We start from the raw sequence: 16,374 nt of genomic DNA, 5'->3' as shown, positions 1-16,374 counted from the left end.
AGTCGGTGAAAATGGCTGCCAAATCATCTAAAGTTCCTAGAAGCGCGGGGGCTTCCCCGGTGCAGCAATCCTTGTTACAGGCTTTAATGCCCCCTCCACCTGCACCTGCACCTGCACCAGCTTTGACAGTAAAAGATTTGCAGGATGTTTTGCAAGAGGCTATGAAAAAGCAATCCCAACAATTAGTTGAACTTATGGATGAGAAGCTTACAGAATTTATGGATGAGAAGCTTACAGAAATGAGGGCAGACATCTTACTTGCATTTCAAGGCATGGCAGTTTGCATTGAACGTTTGGACGAGAGAGTGGAAGAACTTAGTCAAAATAATATCAGATTAGATGCTAAAATGATGGATGCTGAAACTGTGATGGATAAGATTGATGATGATTTAACCATGGTGCAGTACCATGAGATGGAGTTTGCTGTGAGAATTAGGGGCTTAAAAGAGGATTCTAAGGAAAATTTGAAAAAAGTAGTTTCAGAAGCCCTGGAAGGCGTTTTGGGGCATTCAGCAGAAGATATTATGGTGGATATAGACAAAATATTTCATGTTAATTCATGGATTGCAAGACAAAGGTAATTACCTAGAGATGTGGTGGTTTATTTTACAAAGAGAGCAATTAGAAATGAGTTTATTCAAGCTTTTTATAATAGTAAATTTGCAATTGTGGAGCAAGAAGTTTTGATTTTAAAAGAGATCCCTCCAAACATTTTAAGAAGAAGAAAGGAGTTTGCTTTTTTGGCAGAAGAATTAAGAAGACGGGATATCCAGTTCAGATGGGAAATTCCAGTGGGTATGGTGGTGATGTATGCAGGCACGAGACATCGTATTCTTACAGTGTTACAGGCATGTGACTTCTACACCAATGTTTGAAAGGCAGTCCCTATACCACTTTTGGAATCTAAAAAGAAGAATGGTGAGGGAGAACGTCAATCACAAAGTAAGAATGCACAAGGTGCTGAAGGAGTTATGCAGTTGAAAGATGGAGAATCCCAGAAAGTTACAGGAGTGGATCAAATTTCAGTATCATCGGAGGAGGTTAGAGACCAAAGAATGACATATGCTGCTGCTAGACGAATGAGACAAGAGCAAGAACAGCAGAGTTATGACGGCACCTCAAAAACTTACTTACAGTGAAGCAGTGGGAGGAGCACGACCAAAGAGAGTGCAGGTGATTTTGGAAGAGGCGCTCCAAAAGCTTCAGGTCGCAAAAGATGCCGACAAAGCTTCTAACCTGGAATGTTAATGGTCTAAATTCACCACATAAGAGAAAGAAAGTATTTCAATATTTAAAGCAATTTAAGAACGAAGTTATTTGTCTACAAGAAACACATATTAGAGCTACGGATCAAAAGTATTTGTTAAACTCGAGGTTGGGTACACAATTTATTGCTTCTGCGACTGATGAGAAAAATGGAGTGGTTATTTATGTTAAGAATACTTTGACAGCGACTTTAATTGAAGCAGATAAACAAGGGAGATATGTTATGATTGAACTATTAATAGAAGGCAAGAAAACGCTTTTGGTTGGATTATATGCTCCTAATCAACAAAAAGGAGATTTTTACAGTTTATTACATAGCAAGATCATCCAGTGGGATTATAAATCTTGTATTTTTATGGGAGATTGGAATGGTGTTTTGAATGTACAAATGGACAAGGGAGGTCTTTTTAAAAGCATCCCAAGTCATGCTAAACTGCCTAAATCTTTTTTTGAAATGAAGGATGACCTGGAACTGAGAGATATTTGGAGAGAAAGGAATTTGCAAGAAAAAGACTTTACTTTTTTTTCTGATAGGCATCAATCTTTTTCTAGGATTGATTTTGTATTAATTACTGATGATTTTTTTTCTAGGATTAAGAAGATCAAGATTTGTCCAAGAACTATATCTGATCATAGCCCAGTATGGTTAGAGATAGAAAAAGATGATAGAGTTAGACGGTCTTGGCATTTAAATGAAAATTTGTTTAGATACCAGGAAAATGTGGAAGAATGTAAAAAACAGATGAAGGAATTTTTTAAATTAACATGCATAAAGGTACTTCTATTGAGATGGTTTGGGATGCAAGTAAAGCTTATATGAGAGGTGTATTAATATATTTGAACAATAAACATAGACGTAAATTGGAATTTAGGAGCAAAGAATTAGAGGATGAAATTAAGGAAAAAGAAAAGGCTTTAATTCTGAATCCATCTGATGGGAAGATTAAAGAGATAATTACTTTATTAAGGGGTCAGTTTGATAAGTTAATAGCAGATCAAGTGGCAACTAATTTACGGTATGCTAGACATAATACTTTTTGTAATGCTAATAAACCAGGTAGATGGCTAGCTTATTTGTTAAGAAGAAGCAAAGGGCTTCTAATATAGATAGAATAGAGTATAAGGGTAAAGTAGTGTACCAGCAGAGTCTTATTAAAAAGACTTTTGCTGATTTTTATTCTAAGTTGCATGCTAGAGATAAGATTAGTGATGTAGATATAGACGACTATTTGATAAAAGCTAAGATTCCTGTTCTTACGCAAGAACAAAAAGAAGGGATGAATCAATTGATAACTGATGAAGAAATTCTTTTAGCAATCAAACAATTAAAAGTGGGTAAAGCCCCAGGTACTGACGGTTTGACTGCCGTGTATTATAAAAATTTACAGTTAGAAATGGTAAAACCTTTAAGGGAATTGTTTAAGACAATTCAAATGGGAGGAGGGGTACCTCCATCTTGGAAGACTGCTTTTATTTCCTTGATTCCGAAGGAAGATCAGGATGCTACTCAAGCTAAAAATTATAGGCCAATATCGCTTTTGAATACTGATTACAAGATATTTGCAAATATTTTAGCTAATAGATTAACGAGGGTATTACAACAAGTGATTCATGGTGATCAAACTGGATTTATAAGTGGTAGACAAATGAACAATAACGTGAGACATATTGTAGATTTATTGGAATTTTTGGAAAGAAACAATCAGATCCCCGCAGCTTTCATCTTTTTGGATGCTAAAAAGCCTTTGATCAATTGGCAATTTTGGATCAAACTACTAGAGAAAATGGAATTTGGGGACAAATTTCTACAACCAATTAGGGCAATATATCAAAAGCAAACAGCCCGTATAATAGTCAATAATAGTTTGACTGAACTATGTAATATTGAAAAGGGCACAAGGCAGGGGTGCCCATTGTCACCTCTATTATTTGTTTTAACATTGGAAATATTACTGATTAAAATACGTGACTCTGGAAAAAATGTTGTTGTTGTTAGCTGCGAAGTCGTGTCCGACCCATCGCGACCCTATGGACAACATTCCTCCAGGCCTTCCTGTCCTCTACCATCTTCTGGAGTCCATTTCAGCTCACGCCTACTGCTTCAGTGACTCCATCCAGCCACCTCATTCTCTGTCGTCCCCTTCTTCTATTGCCCTCGATCTTTCCCAGCATTAGGCTCTTCTCCAGTGAGTCCTTCCTTCTCATTAGGTGGCCAAAGTACTTGAGTTTTAGCTTCAGGATCTGGCCTTCTAAAGAGCAGTCAGGATTGATCTCCTCTAGGACTGACCGGTTTGATCGCCTTGCAGTCCAAGGGACTCGCAGGAGTCTTCTCCAGCACCACAGTTCAAAGGCCTCAATTCTTTGGCACTCAGCCTTTCTTATGGTCCAACTTTCACTGCCATACATTGCAACTGGGAAGACCATAGCCTTGACTATACGCACTTTTGTTGACAGGGTGATATCTCTGCTTTTTAATGTGCTGTCTAGATTTGCCATGGCTTTCCTCCCCAGGAGCAAGCGTCTTTTAATTTCTTGGCTACAGTCCCCATCTGCAGTGATCTTGGAGCCCAGGAAAATAAAATCTGTCACTACCTCCATTTCTTCCCCATCTATTTGCCAGGAATTGAGAGGGCCAGATGCCATGATCTTGGTTTTCTTAATGTTAAGTTTCAACCCAACCTTTGCACTCTCCTTCTTCACCTGCAACAAGAGGCTCTTTAGTTCTTCTTCACTTTCTGCCATTAGAGTGGTATCATCTGCGTATCTTAGGTTGTTGATATTTCTTCCGGCAATCTTAATTCCAACTTTTGATTCATCTAGCCCTGCCTTTCTCATGATGTGCTCTGCATATAAGTTAAATAGGCAGGCCGACAGTATACAGCCTTGCCGGACTCCTTTCCCAATTTTGAACCAATCAGTGGTTCCGTGTCCAGTTCTCACTGTTGCTTCTTGACCCACATATAGGTTTCTCAAGAGACAAATAAGATGGTCTGGTACTCCCATCTCTTTAAGAACTTGCCACAGTTTGTTATGATCCACACAATCCCTATTCTATTGTTTTCTTCTATTTCTTTGCACTGTTCATTTAAGAAGGCATTCTTATCTCTTCTAGCTATTCTCTGGAATTCTGCATTCAATTGGGCGTATCTTTCTTTTTCTCCCTTGCCTTTCGCTTCCCTCCTTTCCTCAGCTATTTGCAAAGCTTCCTCAGACAGCCATTTTGCTTTCTTGCATTTCTTTTTCTTTGGGATGGTTTTGGTTGCTACCTGTTGTACAATGTCGCGAACCTCTGTCCATAGTTCTTCAGGCACTCTGTCTATCAGATCTAATTCCTTAAATCTATTTGTCACCTCTACTGTATATTCAACAGGGATATGATTTAATTCATACCTGAGTGGCCTAGTGCTTTTCCCTACTTTCTTCAGTTTAAGCCTAAACTTTGCAAGGAGAAGCTCATGGTCTGAGCCACAGTCAGCTCCTGGTCTTGTTTTTACTGACTGTATAGAGCTTCTCCATCTTTGGCTGCAGAGCATATAGTCAATCTGATTTCTGTGTTGACCATCTGGTGATGTCCATGTGTAGAGCCGTCTCTTGGGTTGTTGGAAAAGTGTTTGCTATGACCATCGTATTCTCTTGACAGAATTCTATCAGCCTGTGCCCTGCTTCATTTGCACTCCAAGGCCAAACTTGCCTGTTATTCCAGTTATCTTTTGGCTTCCTACTTTAGCATTCCAATCCCCCATGATGATAAGAACATCATTTTTTGGTGTTAGTTCTATAAGGTGCTGTAGTGCTTCATAGAACTGGTCAATTTCATCCTCTTCAGCACCGGTGGTTGGGGCATAGAGTTGGACTACTGTGATATTGAATGGTTTGCCTTGGAATCGAACTGAGATCATTCTGTCATTTTGAGGATTGTATCCCAGTATTGCTTTTCCTACTCTTTTATTGACTATGAAGGCTACTCCATTTCTTCTGAAGGATTCTTGCCCACAGTAGTATACCTGATGGTCATCTGAATTAAATTCACCCATTCCTGTCCATTTTAGTTCGCTGATACCTAAGATGTCGATGTTTAGTCTTGTCATCTCTTGTTTGACCACGTCCAGCTTTCCTTGATTCATGGATCTTACATTCCAGGTTCCTATGGAGAAAAAATCTTTACAGCATCGGACTTTCCTTTCACCACCAGATACATCCACAGCTGAGCGTCCTTTCGGCTTTGGCCCAGTCGCTTCATTCTTTCTGGCGCTACTAGTACTAGCCCTCTGCTCTTCCCCAGTAGCATATTGGACGCCTTCTGACCTGAGGGGCTCATCTTCCAGCGTCATATCGTTTTGCCTTTTGGTACTGTCAATAGGGTTTTCATGGCAAAGATACTGGAGTGGGTTGCCATTTCCTTCTCCAGTGGATCACGTTTTGTCAGAACTCTCTGCTATGACCTGTCCGTCTTGGGTGGCCCTGCACGGCATAGCTCATAGCTTCATTGAATTACGCAAGCCCCTTCGCCACGACAAGGCAGTAATCCATGAAGGGGTCTGGAAAAATTAGGGGAATTCAAATAAGAGATCAGGATTATAGATTGAGGGCGTTTGCAGATGATCTGGTTGTTACAGTAACTCAGCTGGATTATTCAGTTGTAGAACTGATGGAGATAATAATGCTATATGGGAAAGTTTCTGGATTTAAGATCAACATACAAAAGACTAAAATATTGTCTAAAAATATGACAGTATCACAAAAGCCTGTTTTAGAAGAGCTAACGGGATTTGAAATAGTTAAAAAGATTAAATATTTGGGGATATATTTATCAGCCTCAAATGTGAAGTTATATAAAAATAATTATGAAATGTTATGGGGAAAAATACAAAAGGAATTAGATAGTTGGAAAAAATTACAATTATCCTTATTGGGAACAATTGCAGCAGTGAAAATGAATGTTTTGCCAAAATTTCTATTTTTATTTCAAATGATACCTATACTCAAAAAGGACTTAAATCTGGAGGAATGGCAAAAAGGAATTAATAAATTTGTCTGGGCAGGAAAAAAGCCACGAGTTAAATTTAAGATAATGCAAGATACGCATGAAAGAGGTGGTCTTAAAATGCCTAATTTTAAATTATATTATGAGGCTGCTGCTTTGTCAGCGATAAGTGACTGATTTAATTTAACGCAAGGAAGATTATTAAATCTTGAGGGTCATGATTTGTTATTTGGTTGGCATGCATATTTATTGTATGATAAGAAGGTGGATAATGTGTTTAAGATACATATTTTAAGGTATGCTCTGTTGCGGGTTTGGAAAAAGCATAGACATAAGTTAAATTATAAGATACCCATTTGGGCAATACCTAAACATGCAATAGAAAATATAAATGTGGGATTTAAACATGATGTGACTACATATAAGGAAATTTTAAGTTTAGAGAGGAATGTATGGAAACTAATGTTATATAAAATTTTAAAAGAAGAAAAGATTGTACAAACTTGGTTTCAGTATGGGCAATTACAGGCTAGATGGAAAGAGGACCAGAAAGTTGGTTTTTCGATGACTGATGAAAATTTGGTAAAACAAATTAGAGATCAAGGTCAAGCACATATAAAAAGGATATATAATGCATTGATAGAAATTGATTCAGAAATGGAACTTGTTAAAGACTGTATGATAAAGTGGGCTCAGAATTTTCAAGAAGTTATAACAATGGATACTTGGGAAAAGATCTGGGTTAGAAATGTAAAATTTACACAAGCCCAAAAATTTAAGAGAGAATTTTTATAAAATGTTTTATAGGTGGCACCTAGACCCTAAAAAATTAGCAAGTATGTATCCGAATTGCCAGCCCAAATGTTGGAGGTGTGGTTGTGAGGATGCAACCTATTTTCATATATGGTGGACTTGTAAAAAGGTTAAAGCTTTTTGGATTAAAATTTGGTGGAATATGCAAAAGATATTTAAGAAAAGGATAAAGTTTTCTCCGCAATTATTTTTATTGGGTATTATTACAGATACTACTGTTATAGATGTTAAGTTGATGTTGAATTTAATTACGGCAGCGAGACTTTTAGTAGCTCAATATTGGAAGAAGGAAGAACTGCCAACTATAGAAGAATGGACTTTAAAAGTTTCTAACTTGGCGGAAATGGCAAAGATTTCAGCCTATTTGAAAGACCAATCGCAACAGAGATACATTGTGGAATGGAGGAGATGGATTGAATATATTCAGAATAAAAATGGGACTAAAAGTTTCATTTAGCATTTGAATAAGTAGTGGATCTATATGATGTATAATTAGTTAATAGTTATTTTATTAATAATTTGACGATGGAGAGTTAAAGTGCGATAGAACTTAATGTTTTATTGTTGTTAGCATATTTTAGATTATGTTTGTTTGTATTTTTATACCCTGTACTCAGCTCTGGGAAGTCAGGGAGGGGGGAGGGGAGGGGAGGGAGGGGTTGGGGAGAGGGGAGGGGGAGGAGGGGGGGCTTTTTGTATTCAAAAATGTATTGTAAAACTTTTCAATAAAAATAAATAAATAAATAAACTGGCAAAATAGCCAATAACCTATCTAAGAAAATGAAATCCAATGGTGAAAAAAATAAGGCTTTACACTTAGGCAAGAAAAACCAAATGCACAGGTTCAGAGTAGGTGAAAGCTGGCTCAATAGCACTACCATGTTTTCCCCCAAAAAATACCCTGTCTTTTTTTTTCCTCCAAAAGAGGCACTAGGTCTTATTTTGGGAGGATATCTTATTTTTTCTAGTGTCTTGCCCTGCAGCGGTGGCACCAACAGCCCCATCTAGCAGGAGCCCATGTGCCAGCCCACTTCTTCTGTGGCCACTCGCTGTTGTTCAAGTGCATTGCCCCCAGCCTCCATTTCACCAGCAGAGGCCTTCAGGAAAGACCTCTGCAGCCAAGAATGGAGCCACGAGTTGAAGCAGAAGATCTGCTGGTAAAACAGAGGCTGGGAATGATGCGCATGAGCGGCTGCAGAAGAAGTGGGCCGGCAGTGGCCATGCAAGCTCCTGCTGGATGGAGCTGACAATGTTGCCGCCCTAAGTCAAGTCAGGTGTCACCTAATATAAGCTCCACCCCCTCCCCCACCTGCCTCACCTCATCTCATGGCAGTGGCACTGTGAACAACTAGACGGATGGGTAGGTAGCCAGCTGTGCAGGTTCTTAACTAGGACTTATTTTGGGGGTGGGGCTTATATTAGGTGCAAATGTAAAAATCAAGCTAGGGCTTATTTTCAGGATAGATCTTATTTCCAGGGAAACTTGGTGATTGTGAAAGGGATCTTGGAGTCTCAGTGGACAATTACTTAAATATAACCAGCAATGTGTGCAGCAGCCAAAATAGCCAAATGCAGTCCTAGGCTGCATTAACAGAGGGCTAGATTCAAGATGATGTAAAGTATTAGTACTGATTTATAAAGCTTTAGTAAGAGCACACTTACAATATTACATCCAGTTTTGGTCACCATATTATAAAAAAAACATGTTGAGACTCTGGAAAGAGTGCAGAAAAGACCAACAAAGATTATTAGTGGCTGAAGGCTAAAGCATATGAAGAATGTTTGCAGGAGTTGGGTATATCTACTCTAATGAAAAGTAGTACTAGGGGAGGCATGATAGTAGTTTCAATATTTGAGAGGCTGCCACAAAGAAGAGGGATTCAACCTATTTTCCAAAGTACCAGAAGGCAAGACAAGAAAAAATGGTTGGAAACTAATCAAAGAGAGAAGCATCCTAGAACTAATGAGAAATTTCCTAACAGTGAGAACAATTAATCAGTGGAACAGCTTGTCTTCAGAAGTGATGGATGCTCCATCACTGGAGGCTTTTAAGAGGAAAATGGACAGCCACTTGTCTGAAATGGTATAGGGTCTTCTGCTCAAGCAGGGGGTTGGATTACAACCAAGGTCTCTTCCAATTCTGTTATTCTGTTAAGCCATAGAACTCAATGAGTGTGTACTTTCTTTTCACATGATTATACATCTACCCACCCTCACATATGTTGAAGAAGCAGTCCTTGGGAGGGGATGCTAAGAGTATCATAAGTTTATTTCCTTTTCTTTTTCTTTTGTGTGTGTGTGTTCTTCGAATCAGTGTTGATCCAAACTATCTGAATGGTTCCTTGCACTTTTCTTAGCAATATTTTCAAAAGTGGTTTGCCAGTGGCTGCTTTCTAGGAGAGTGAGAGGCCCAAGATCACCCAAATGGTCTTATGCCCAATGCAGGACTAGTATTTACAGTCTCCTGGTTTATAGCTGGGTGCCTTAATTATTATACCTAATTGGCTTCCTAAACACAAATAATACAGATTATTATTCCTGGATTAATTTGTCAAAATTACTTAATTTTATTAACCAAATTAAACACTTGCTAATGATATGTGAAGTGCCACATTCTAAACACTGCCTTCACTTCATCCCAATGGGGTTAAGAGTGGCAAATATTTAATGATATGACCATGCATCTCTTGTTCAAAGGAAAAGTGTATACTAGAATACTAGATTTTCTCCCCTTGCATCTTAACAGTTTTTCCATCAGGTTACTGCTCTTTTATGTAAAACAAATGCTTTAACTTATCTAATAGAAACAATGAGGAAATCAGTAGAAGTAGGACATTTATTTATATTTATTGAATGGTTGCTACCCTGAAAAATGCTGTGCTACCCTTGAAGTGATGATTCATTTCCTTCAAAAACCAATAAAACCTACCCAGGAAATTACACTGGGCTTTGTTTGCTGATAAAATGAACAGAAGAGATGCTTTACAGGTTAGCATCCCCCCTCCTTCTTTTTCTTTATTAGTCTGTAGCCAGTAGGCACTGACCTTCTCCAAAGAATATTTTTTTCTAATGTTGACATAGAATTTATCTGACAGCTGAAGAGAGACCCAGGAAATTACATTGCCCTTATCTAAGGAAACACAGGGAAAGTAGCTAGGCATTACTGAAAAAGGGGCAGAATATAAAAGGAAAATATTATACACAGAATGTTAAACAAATTCTTCTCATCCATGATCTGTTGTAAACTGAAGAAACAAAGCAAGAACTTTTCTACCTTGATTTTCAAATAAATGCAGGTAGGAAAGGTGATAATTAAACAGAATTATTTCAAATAAGTTGCAGTATCAATCCACAGCTGTAGGGCTATTAAAAAGGGAAAGTCAGCCTTGCTCATCACTTCATTTTGCTGTTTCCTTTGAATAGAGGAAACATCAAAAGAACTTTATTGATTGATTGGTACCATTTCTATTTTACTTTAGTCAAGTAAATGGCCCAAAAGTGTTCTTGATTATTTATGGTTCCTTTACGATTGTGGCTAGGACACATCCAACGATGCTGGTAAAAAAGACAGAAAACCACAACTATATCCAAGGGTTCTGTACTCAATCTCTTCCCTAACATGAGAAAAGTGAAACAGCAACCTTTAATAGAAGGCTATGCCCATGGATTCTGAGACAATTTAATACCAAGACAGTGATGGAGAGGCCCTTCCCCAACCTGGCAAGACAGTTTTATGAAAAGATCAGTAATGGGTAAAGAGCAGTCTTCCCAGTTTGAATTGAGCAGAATCCCAAGAGAATCGGAGAGTCCATCTGCCAGCCCTTGTTAACCAGCCCAAGAAACAATCAACAGATGCTCTAGAAAAAGCATGGAGAAATAGGAGACATTCTATTTCACCATGTCCACCCCAAAGTATGCTATTTAAGGAGCTACTTTTAAACATATATTTATCATTTTTCTGAAAGAGAAGCATTTTCACTGTTTAAAAACATGAATTTTGGGCTCTTTGAAAAGAGCACTGAATCCATGTTTAAAGTAACCTAGCTGACAGCATGGAAGATGGCTGATGGATACAGTATGATCATTCCTTTTCTTTTCACCATATATAAGATGTCTCCCACATGTCTGTTAAATGTTTTTCAGGCTTCTTTTCAAACAAAGGTCTGATGCTTTAAATTTTAGTTCTCTGTTTTAAAAATAGGATAAAGAAAACAACTAAGACATAAATTGAGAGATTTTATTTCTCAGCATTTCTTTAGAAATCTCCCAAAAATTTACAGCTTTTCTGGCACCTAAATATTAAGAATGCATATTAAGATTTACATGTAATATTAGCAAATATGAGACAGATTCCCCTGATCCCACTTCCTCCTGGTTCCACTAGCCAGCAGCTGTTCTGTAGACAGAGATCACTTGAAATACTGGCCAGTATGGGAAAGAGCACAATGTGAAAGAACCAGATTTTCCCACAGCCAGGAGTCCAGTGCCCAGGGACAGGAGGGGAGGATGCATGCCAACCTCTGACAATTGTTAAACACTTTATTGATGAAGTGCCTTAGCAAAAAATAGACAAGAGAAGAGGGAGCACATCTCCCTTGTTACCTGTTTTCCACCAATCACACTTCAGTTGCACATCTTTTTTACAGTAAGACCACATTTTCATTCTCCAAATAAAGTGGTACCGACTGCTTTATCCAGGATTTTATTTTAGATTTTAATACCCACATTATAAAGACTTAGATTAGAGAAAAGAGGGGAAGGATGTTTCAGCAATGTTACCCTGCAATAAGGAATGCAAATGGGATGTGGAGTTCAGAGAAATAAAAATCCAACCTCATTTATTAAATAGCCCATTCAAATGTCTGTTAGAATTGAATATATGCTGTTATGGATGAGTGATTGGGTCAGTGTAAGATGCCAATTGGCATATCATTTGTTAATTTCGTTCTTAAAATAGCCAAAGTACCAATGAAGGAGAATATTTGTAAATCAGGGTTGAAATGAGGGGTCCTTGGTGCTGTCTGAGCTTGCTTGTTTTCTTGCAGGTAATGAAATGCCTGCAAGAAAATAAGCAAGTTCAGACAGCACCAAGGACCCCTCAATAGACAAAATGATACAAGGATTGGTAGAGAATATCCCAGTGTGCTTGTTCTAGAAAATTACCTATTCATTTGCTGTTTATTTAAAAGAGAGTAATATTTAAAATTCTGACTAGTATATAACCTGTTTTTAGTTGACCCTCTCCCTTGCCCCAAGAGCCCAATCAGTTTGCTGATTCAGCAGAAATCTAAAGGCAATTAAGACAAGTTAAAACAATAGCTGGAACTTATGGAGAAAACTAGGAATAAATCATATTAAATCTGGGTTACAGTTTAATTATATACCTATTCCAAGATGAAAACAATAGCCTAGATAGAACACTTTTCTGCAATTATTTTATCTGCATCAAAGAGACAGCATAGATCTTCTAAACCATGTAGGACCTATTTTTCTAGCATTCTGGTGGGAGATGTCAAAGCAATTAGTGGCTTGCTATGAACAACTTACTTCATTTGTGGGTCATGTTACTAAGAATCACTGATGGTATGTTAGGAACCTATGTTAATACCAAACATAATGTCTTACATGACTTTAAAAGCATCAGCTAAATAGTCCTGCTGTATTACATTCTGAATTATAGAATTCTGACTTGCCTCTACTCCATTGAGAAGGTAACGAAATTCAGGGCAGATGAAAGCACTCCCAGCATAGGCTGCATCAATATGCATCCAAATATTCTCCTCATTACCTAGAAAAAGAAATGTCTTAGATGCAATACATTTTTACCTAATTAAATTATTGCAAAGGTAGGGAAAATGATCATTTGGGAGTTGCCCCACATAAAACAAGAGAGACACAGAACTAGCCATTTCTTAATGCAATTGGCAAATAGTTCCCTGCTGGCTGGTGAAAGTCAGAGGAAGAGGGTTTAATCCATAGTCTAGCTGAATATACTTTTCACATCCAAAATTAGGACACCACCATCCAGTGACAAGCCTGATTGAAGGCTATAGGTGCATGATCAGATGAACATGAGGAAAAGTACAATTTTGCTAATACAAACATTTGCTTGCTCAAGGATTGGTACAAAGTAAAGAAGTTTGATAGTAGACAAAAAGTCTAATACTCATAAAGTGAACCTTTGAAATCCATCAGGCTAATAGATATCATTTATTTAATTTGATTCCCATTAATTTCAAAATAGTTAATTATAATCAACTTAATCTGAATTCTACCCGTGAATAATAGAAGCAGCTGTCTAAGAAAGGTAGTATAAATAAATCAAGAAAGGTCTGTTCATTGCCCTGAAATGTACTCTATACTGTTAATTCTTAACAACTATTGACCAGTCATTAATGTACCTTTTTGGGAAAGGTACCAAATAAAGGTAGCTGTATAATGTCTGATGCTTTTAAAAAGATGGATTATCTGGACTCCTCCACTGGCTATGGAAGTTTCTCAGCTTTTGATTTCCTGATGGAATACTTCAGTGAATAAAATCCCATTGAATCTCCTAGATTTAATTGTACTGTGCTGTGATACTGGATTTTGAGGTGTTTTATGATTTTTAAAGATTAGGTGATTTAGAAATTTTCTTATAAAATTATAAATTTATAATACATATGTGCACCCTATGAACATTTTCATTCAACCATGATTTCAAGATTCATTTTCTGATCAGTCATTATCAACTTGGATCCCATTGATTATGCTGTGTATATGTGTCTTAATACATATCACTATACACTATTTTCCATTAGGTGTTATGTTTGGCCCCTCACAGATATTGAATCACATTCTGCAATCAAATCAAATCTTTGAAGTTAAATCCAAAGACAGATATATCTCTGTTTTCAATCCCTAAAAACATCATTTGGATTCCAAGATTCTGACTATGGATAATGGCCAGAAATGGAGTATTATTCCAAATATACACCTGCCTTCATATATAAACAAGCCATTGCAGTGATTGTTACAGTTGGTGCTATCCTTTGAGGGTGCTTGGGGTTCCTCTACATTGACGTAATGTCACATTATAAGAACGAGGCAAGGGGAAAAAAGAATTTATTTTCTGTCTTAAAAAAAGAAGCTTGGTGCTGAGTCTAGACATGAAATGTATATAATAGTTGAGGGCAGGGGAAAGGGAGGGATTTGCTTTTTGCTTCCAACAGACTGTGGGAAAAGCAAACAGTGAGCAACCGGAAGAGCAAAAATGGTATAAGAAGAGCAATAAGAATCAGAACCTAGAATCTAGCCTTCTCAGACAGGAGATAATCCAACTATTTTATTTTTATTTTATTTTAATTCCATTTATATCCCGCCCTTCTCCGAAGACTCAGGGCGGCTTACAAGCTTAGCAGTAGCCTTCATTCTATGTATATGCCTGCTTATTAGGGCTTTCACACACACCCCAAGCGGCATTATTATGACCAAAAAGAAGAAAATAGGCATTTTGTGTTTTGTTGTTATTGTAATCATGTAAGGTAGTCCTCAATTTACAGCCATTCAAAGTTATAACAACACTGAAAAAGTGACTTATGACTATTTTTCACATTTATTACCTTGCAGCATCCCCAGAGTCATGTGATTAAAATTTGGACACTTGGCAAATGGCTCATATTTATAGATGATTGTAGTGACCCGGGGTCACTTTTGCTGCTTTCTGACAAAATTAATGGGGAAACCAGATTATTTAACAATTATGTTACTAACTTACCAACTGCAGTGGTTCACTTAATAATTATGGCAAGAAAAGTTATAAAATGGGGCAAAACTCACTTAACAACTGTTTTGCTTAGCAACAGAAAATTTGGGCTCAGTTGTGATCATAAGCTGAGGATTAAGGTAAAGGTAAAGGTTCCCCTGCACATGCGTGCTAGTCGTTTCCAACTCTAGGGGCCGGTGCTCATCTCTGTTTCAAAGCCGAAGAGCCAGCGCTTGTCCGAGGACAACTCCATGATCATGTGGCCGGCGTGACTAGATGCCAAAGGCGCACAGAACGCTGTTACCTTCCCACCTATTTTTCTACTTGCATTTTTACATGCTTTCGAACTGCTAGGTTGGCAGAAGCTGGGATGAGTAACAGGCGCTCACTCTGTTATGCAGCACTCAGGATTCGATCCACCAAACTCCCGGCCATCTGACTGATAAGCTCAGCATCCTAACCCACTGGGCCACTGCGTCCCTTAAGCTGAGGATTACCAGTATTCAAATATGTTTTAATTTTATATTGTTTTCTTTATTGTGAATTGAGTATATTAACTTGCTAAATAATTGCAATAAAACTAAGCTTAATAAATGCTATAGGTACAGTATGTACAACCTTTGATAAAATTTCAGAATATAGGTTCCTACTTTGATGAAAAAGAAGAATGTGAAAGTTTAAATTACAATTATAAAAATATATAGTGTTCCAAGTCTACCTAGCAAGAATGGAGTGATCTACAATAGCTGTAACTTACCACATAGAGAAAAGATTATATGAAAGAAATATTATGGAAGTCATACATGCTGCAGGTTCATTTTGCTCAATACTTTGTACATATTCAGTGAATGACTGCCCCCCCCCATGGCATTTTTTTCTTGGTGGGAGCTTTCATCATGGAACATTAGAATTGAGGCCATTGTCCTCACAGTTTAAGAGGCAGAGGAGTACTGATCTTTTTTGTCTGGACGTCTAGAGTTCTAAAGACTTTACACTTCTGATTTTCATAGGTTCATATATATGATTTTTACATAGAAGTATTAAAATGTTGAAATTGATTTGAGATTGGGTGGCATATAAATGAGTAAAATAATTTTTTCCCAGCTAAAAGATTCACCCAGCTCTAGAAATGATGCCACAAAAGTATTTCTCTAATTAAATTGTGCAGGAATACCACGTTTTTCAGCTGAGCAGGTCTCCTACTCAAAATCCACTAAAGGGTTTAATGCAATATGACAGACACAGTAAAAGCAGATTTTCAGTGTTCAGATAAAATGATCACAACTTACAAATAGGACCCAGTTCTAGCAGATTGTCAAAGGAGCAGCATGTCGTAGTTCCAAGAGTTGCACACAACTGCAGGTCCAAAAAACAACAAAAAATAGAGATTTTAAGAATAGCATTTATAATAATAATAATAATAATAATAATAATAATAATAATAATAATAATAATAATTATTATTATTATTATTATTATTATTATTATTTGGAAGGGACCTTGGAGGTCATCTAGTCCAACCTCATGCTCAGATAGGAAACCCTATACCATTTCAGGAAAATGGCTG

The 16,374-nt window shown here is 37.4% G+C and overlaps 1 protein-coding gene across 1 annotated transcript in view; it reads right to left on the bottom strand.

Moving 5' to 3' along the window:
* DDC (dopa decarboxylase) overlaps positions 1-16,374 on the bottom strand; it is a 185,545-nt gene that overhangs the window by 70,752 nt on the left and 98,419 nt on the right. Inside the window, exons 7-8 of the mRNA XM_083377131.1 lie at positions 16,097-16,163; positions 12,757-12,851 (exon numbers count right to left, since the gene is read on the bottom strand). Coding sequence (XP_083233257.1) covers positions 12,757-12,851; positions 16,097-16,163 — 162 coding nt within the window. The remainder of the gene's footprint in view (positions 1-12,756; positions 12,852-16,096; positions 16,164-16,374) is intronic.

The sequence above is a fragment of the Vipera ursinii genome, assembly GCF_947247035.1.
Source record: "Vipera ursinii genome assembly, chromosome: Z".
In the NCBI taxonomy this organism is placed as follows: Eukaryota; Metazoa; Chordata; class Lepidosauria; order Squamata; family Viperidae; genus Vipera; species Vipera ursinii.
The sequence above is the reverse complement of the archived record's forward strand: the minus strand, read 5'-3'. Positions and strand labels throughout refer to the sequence as shown.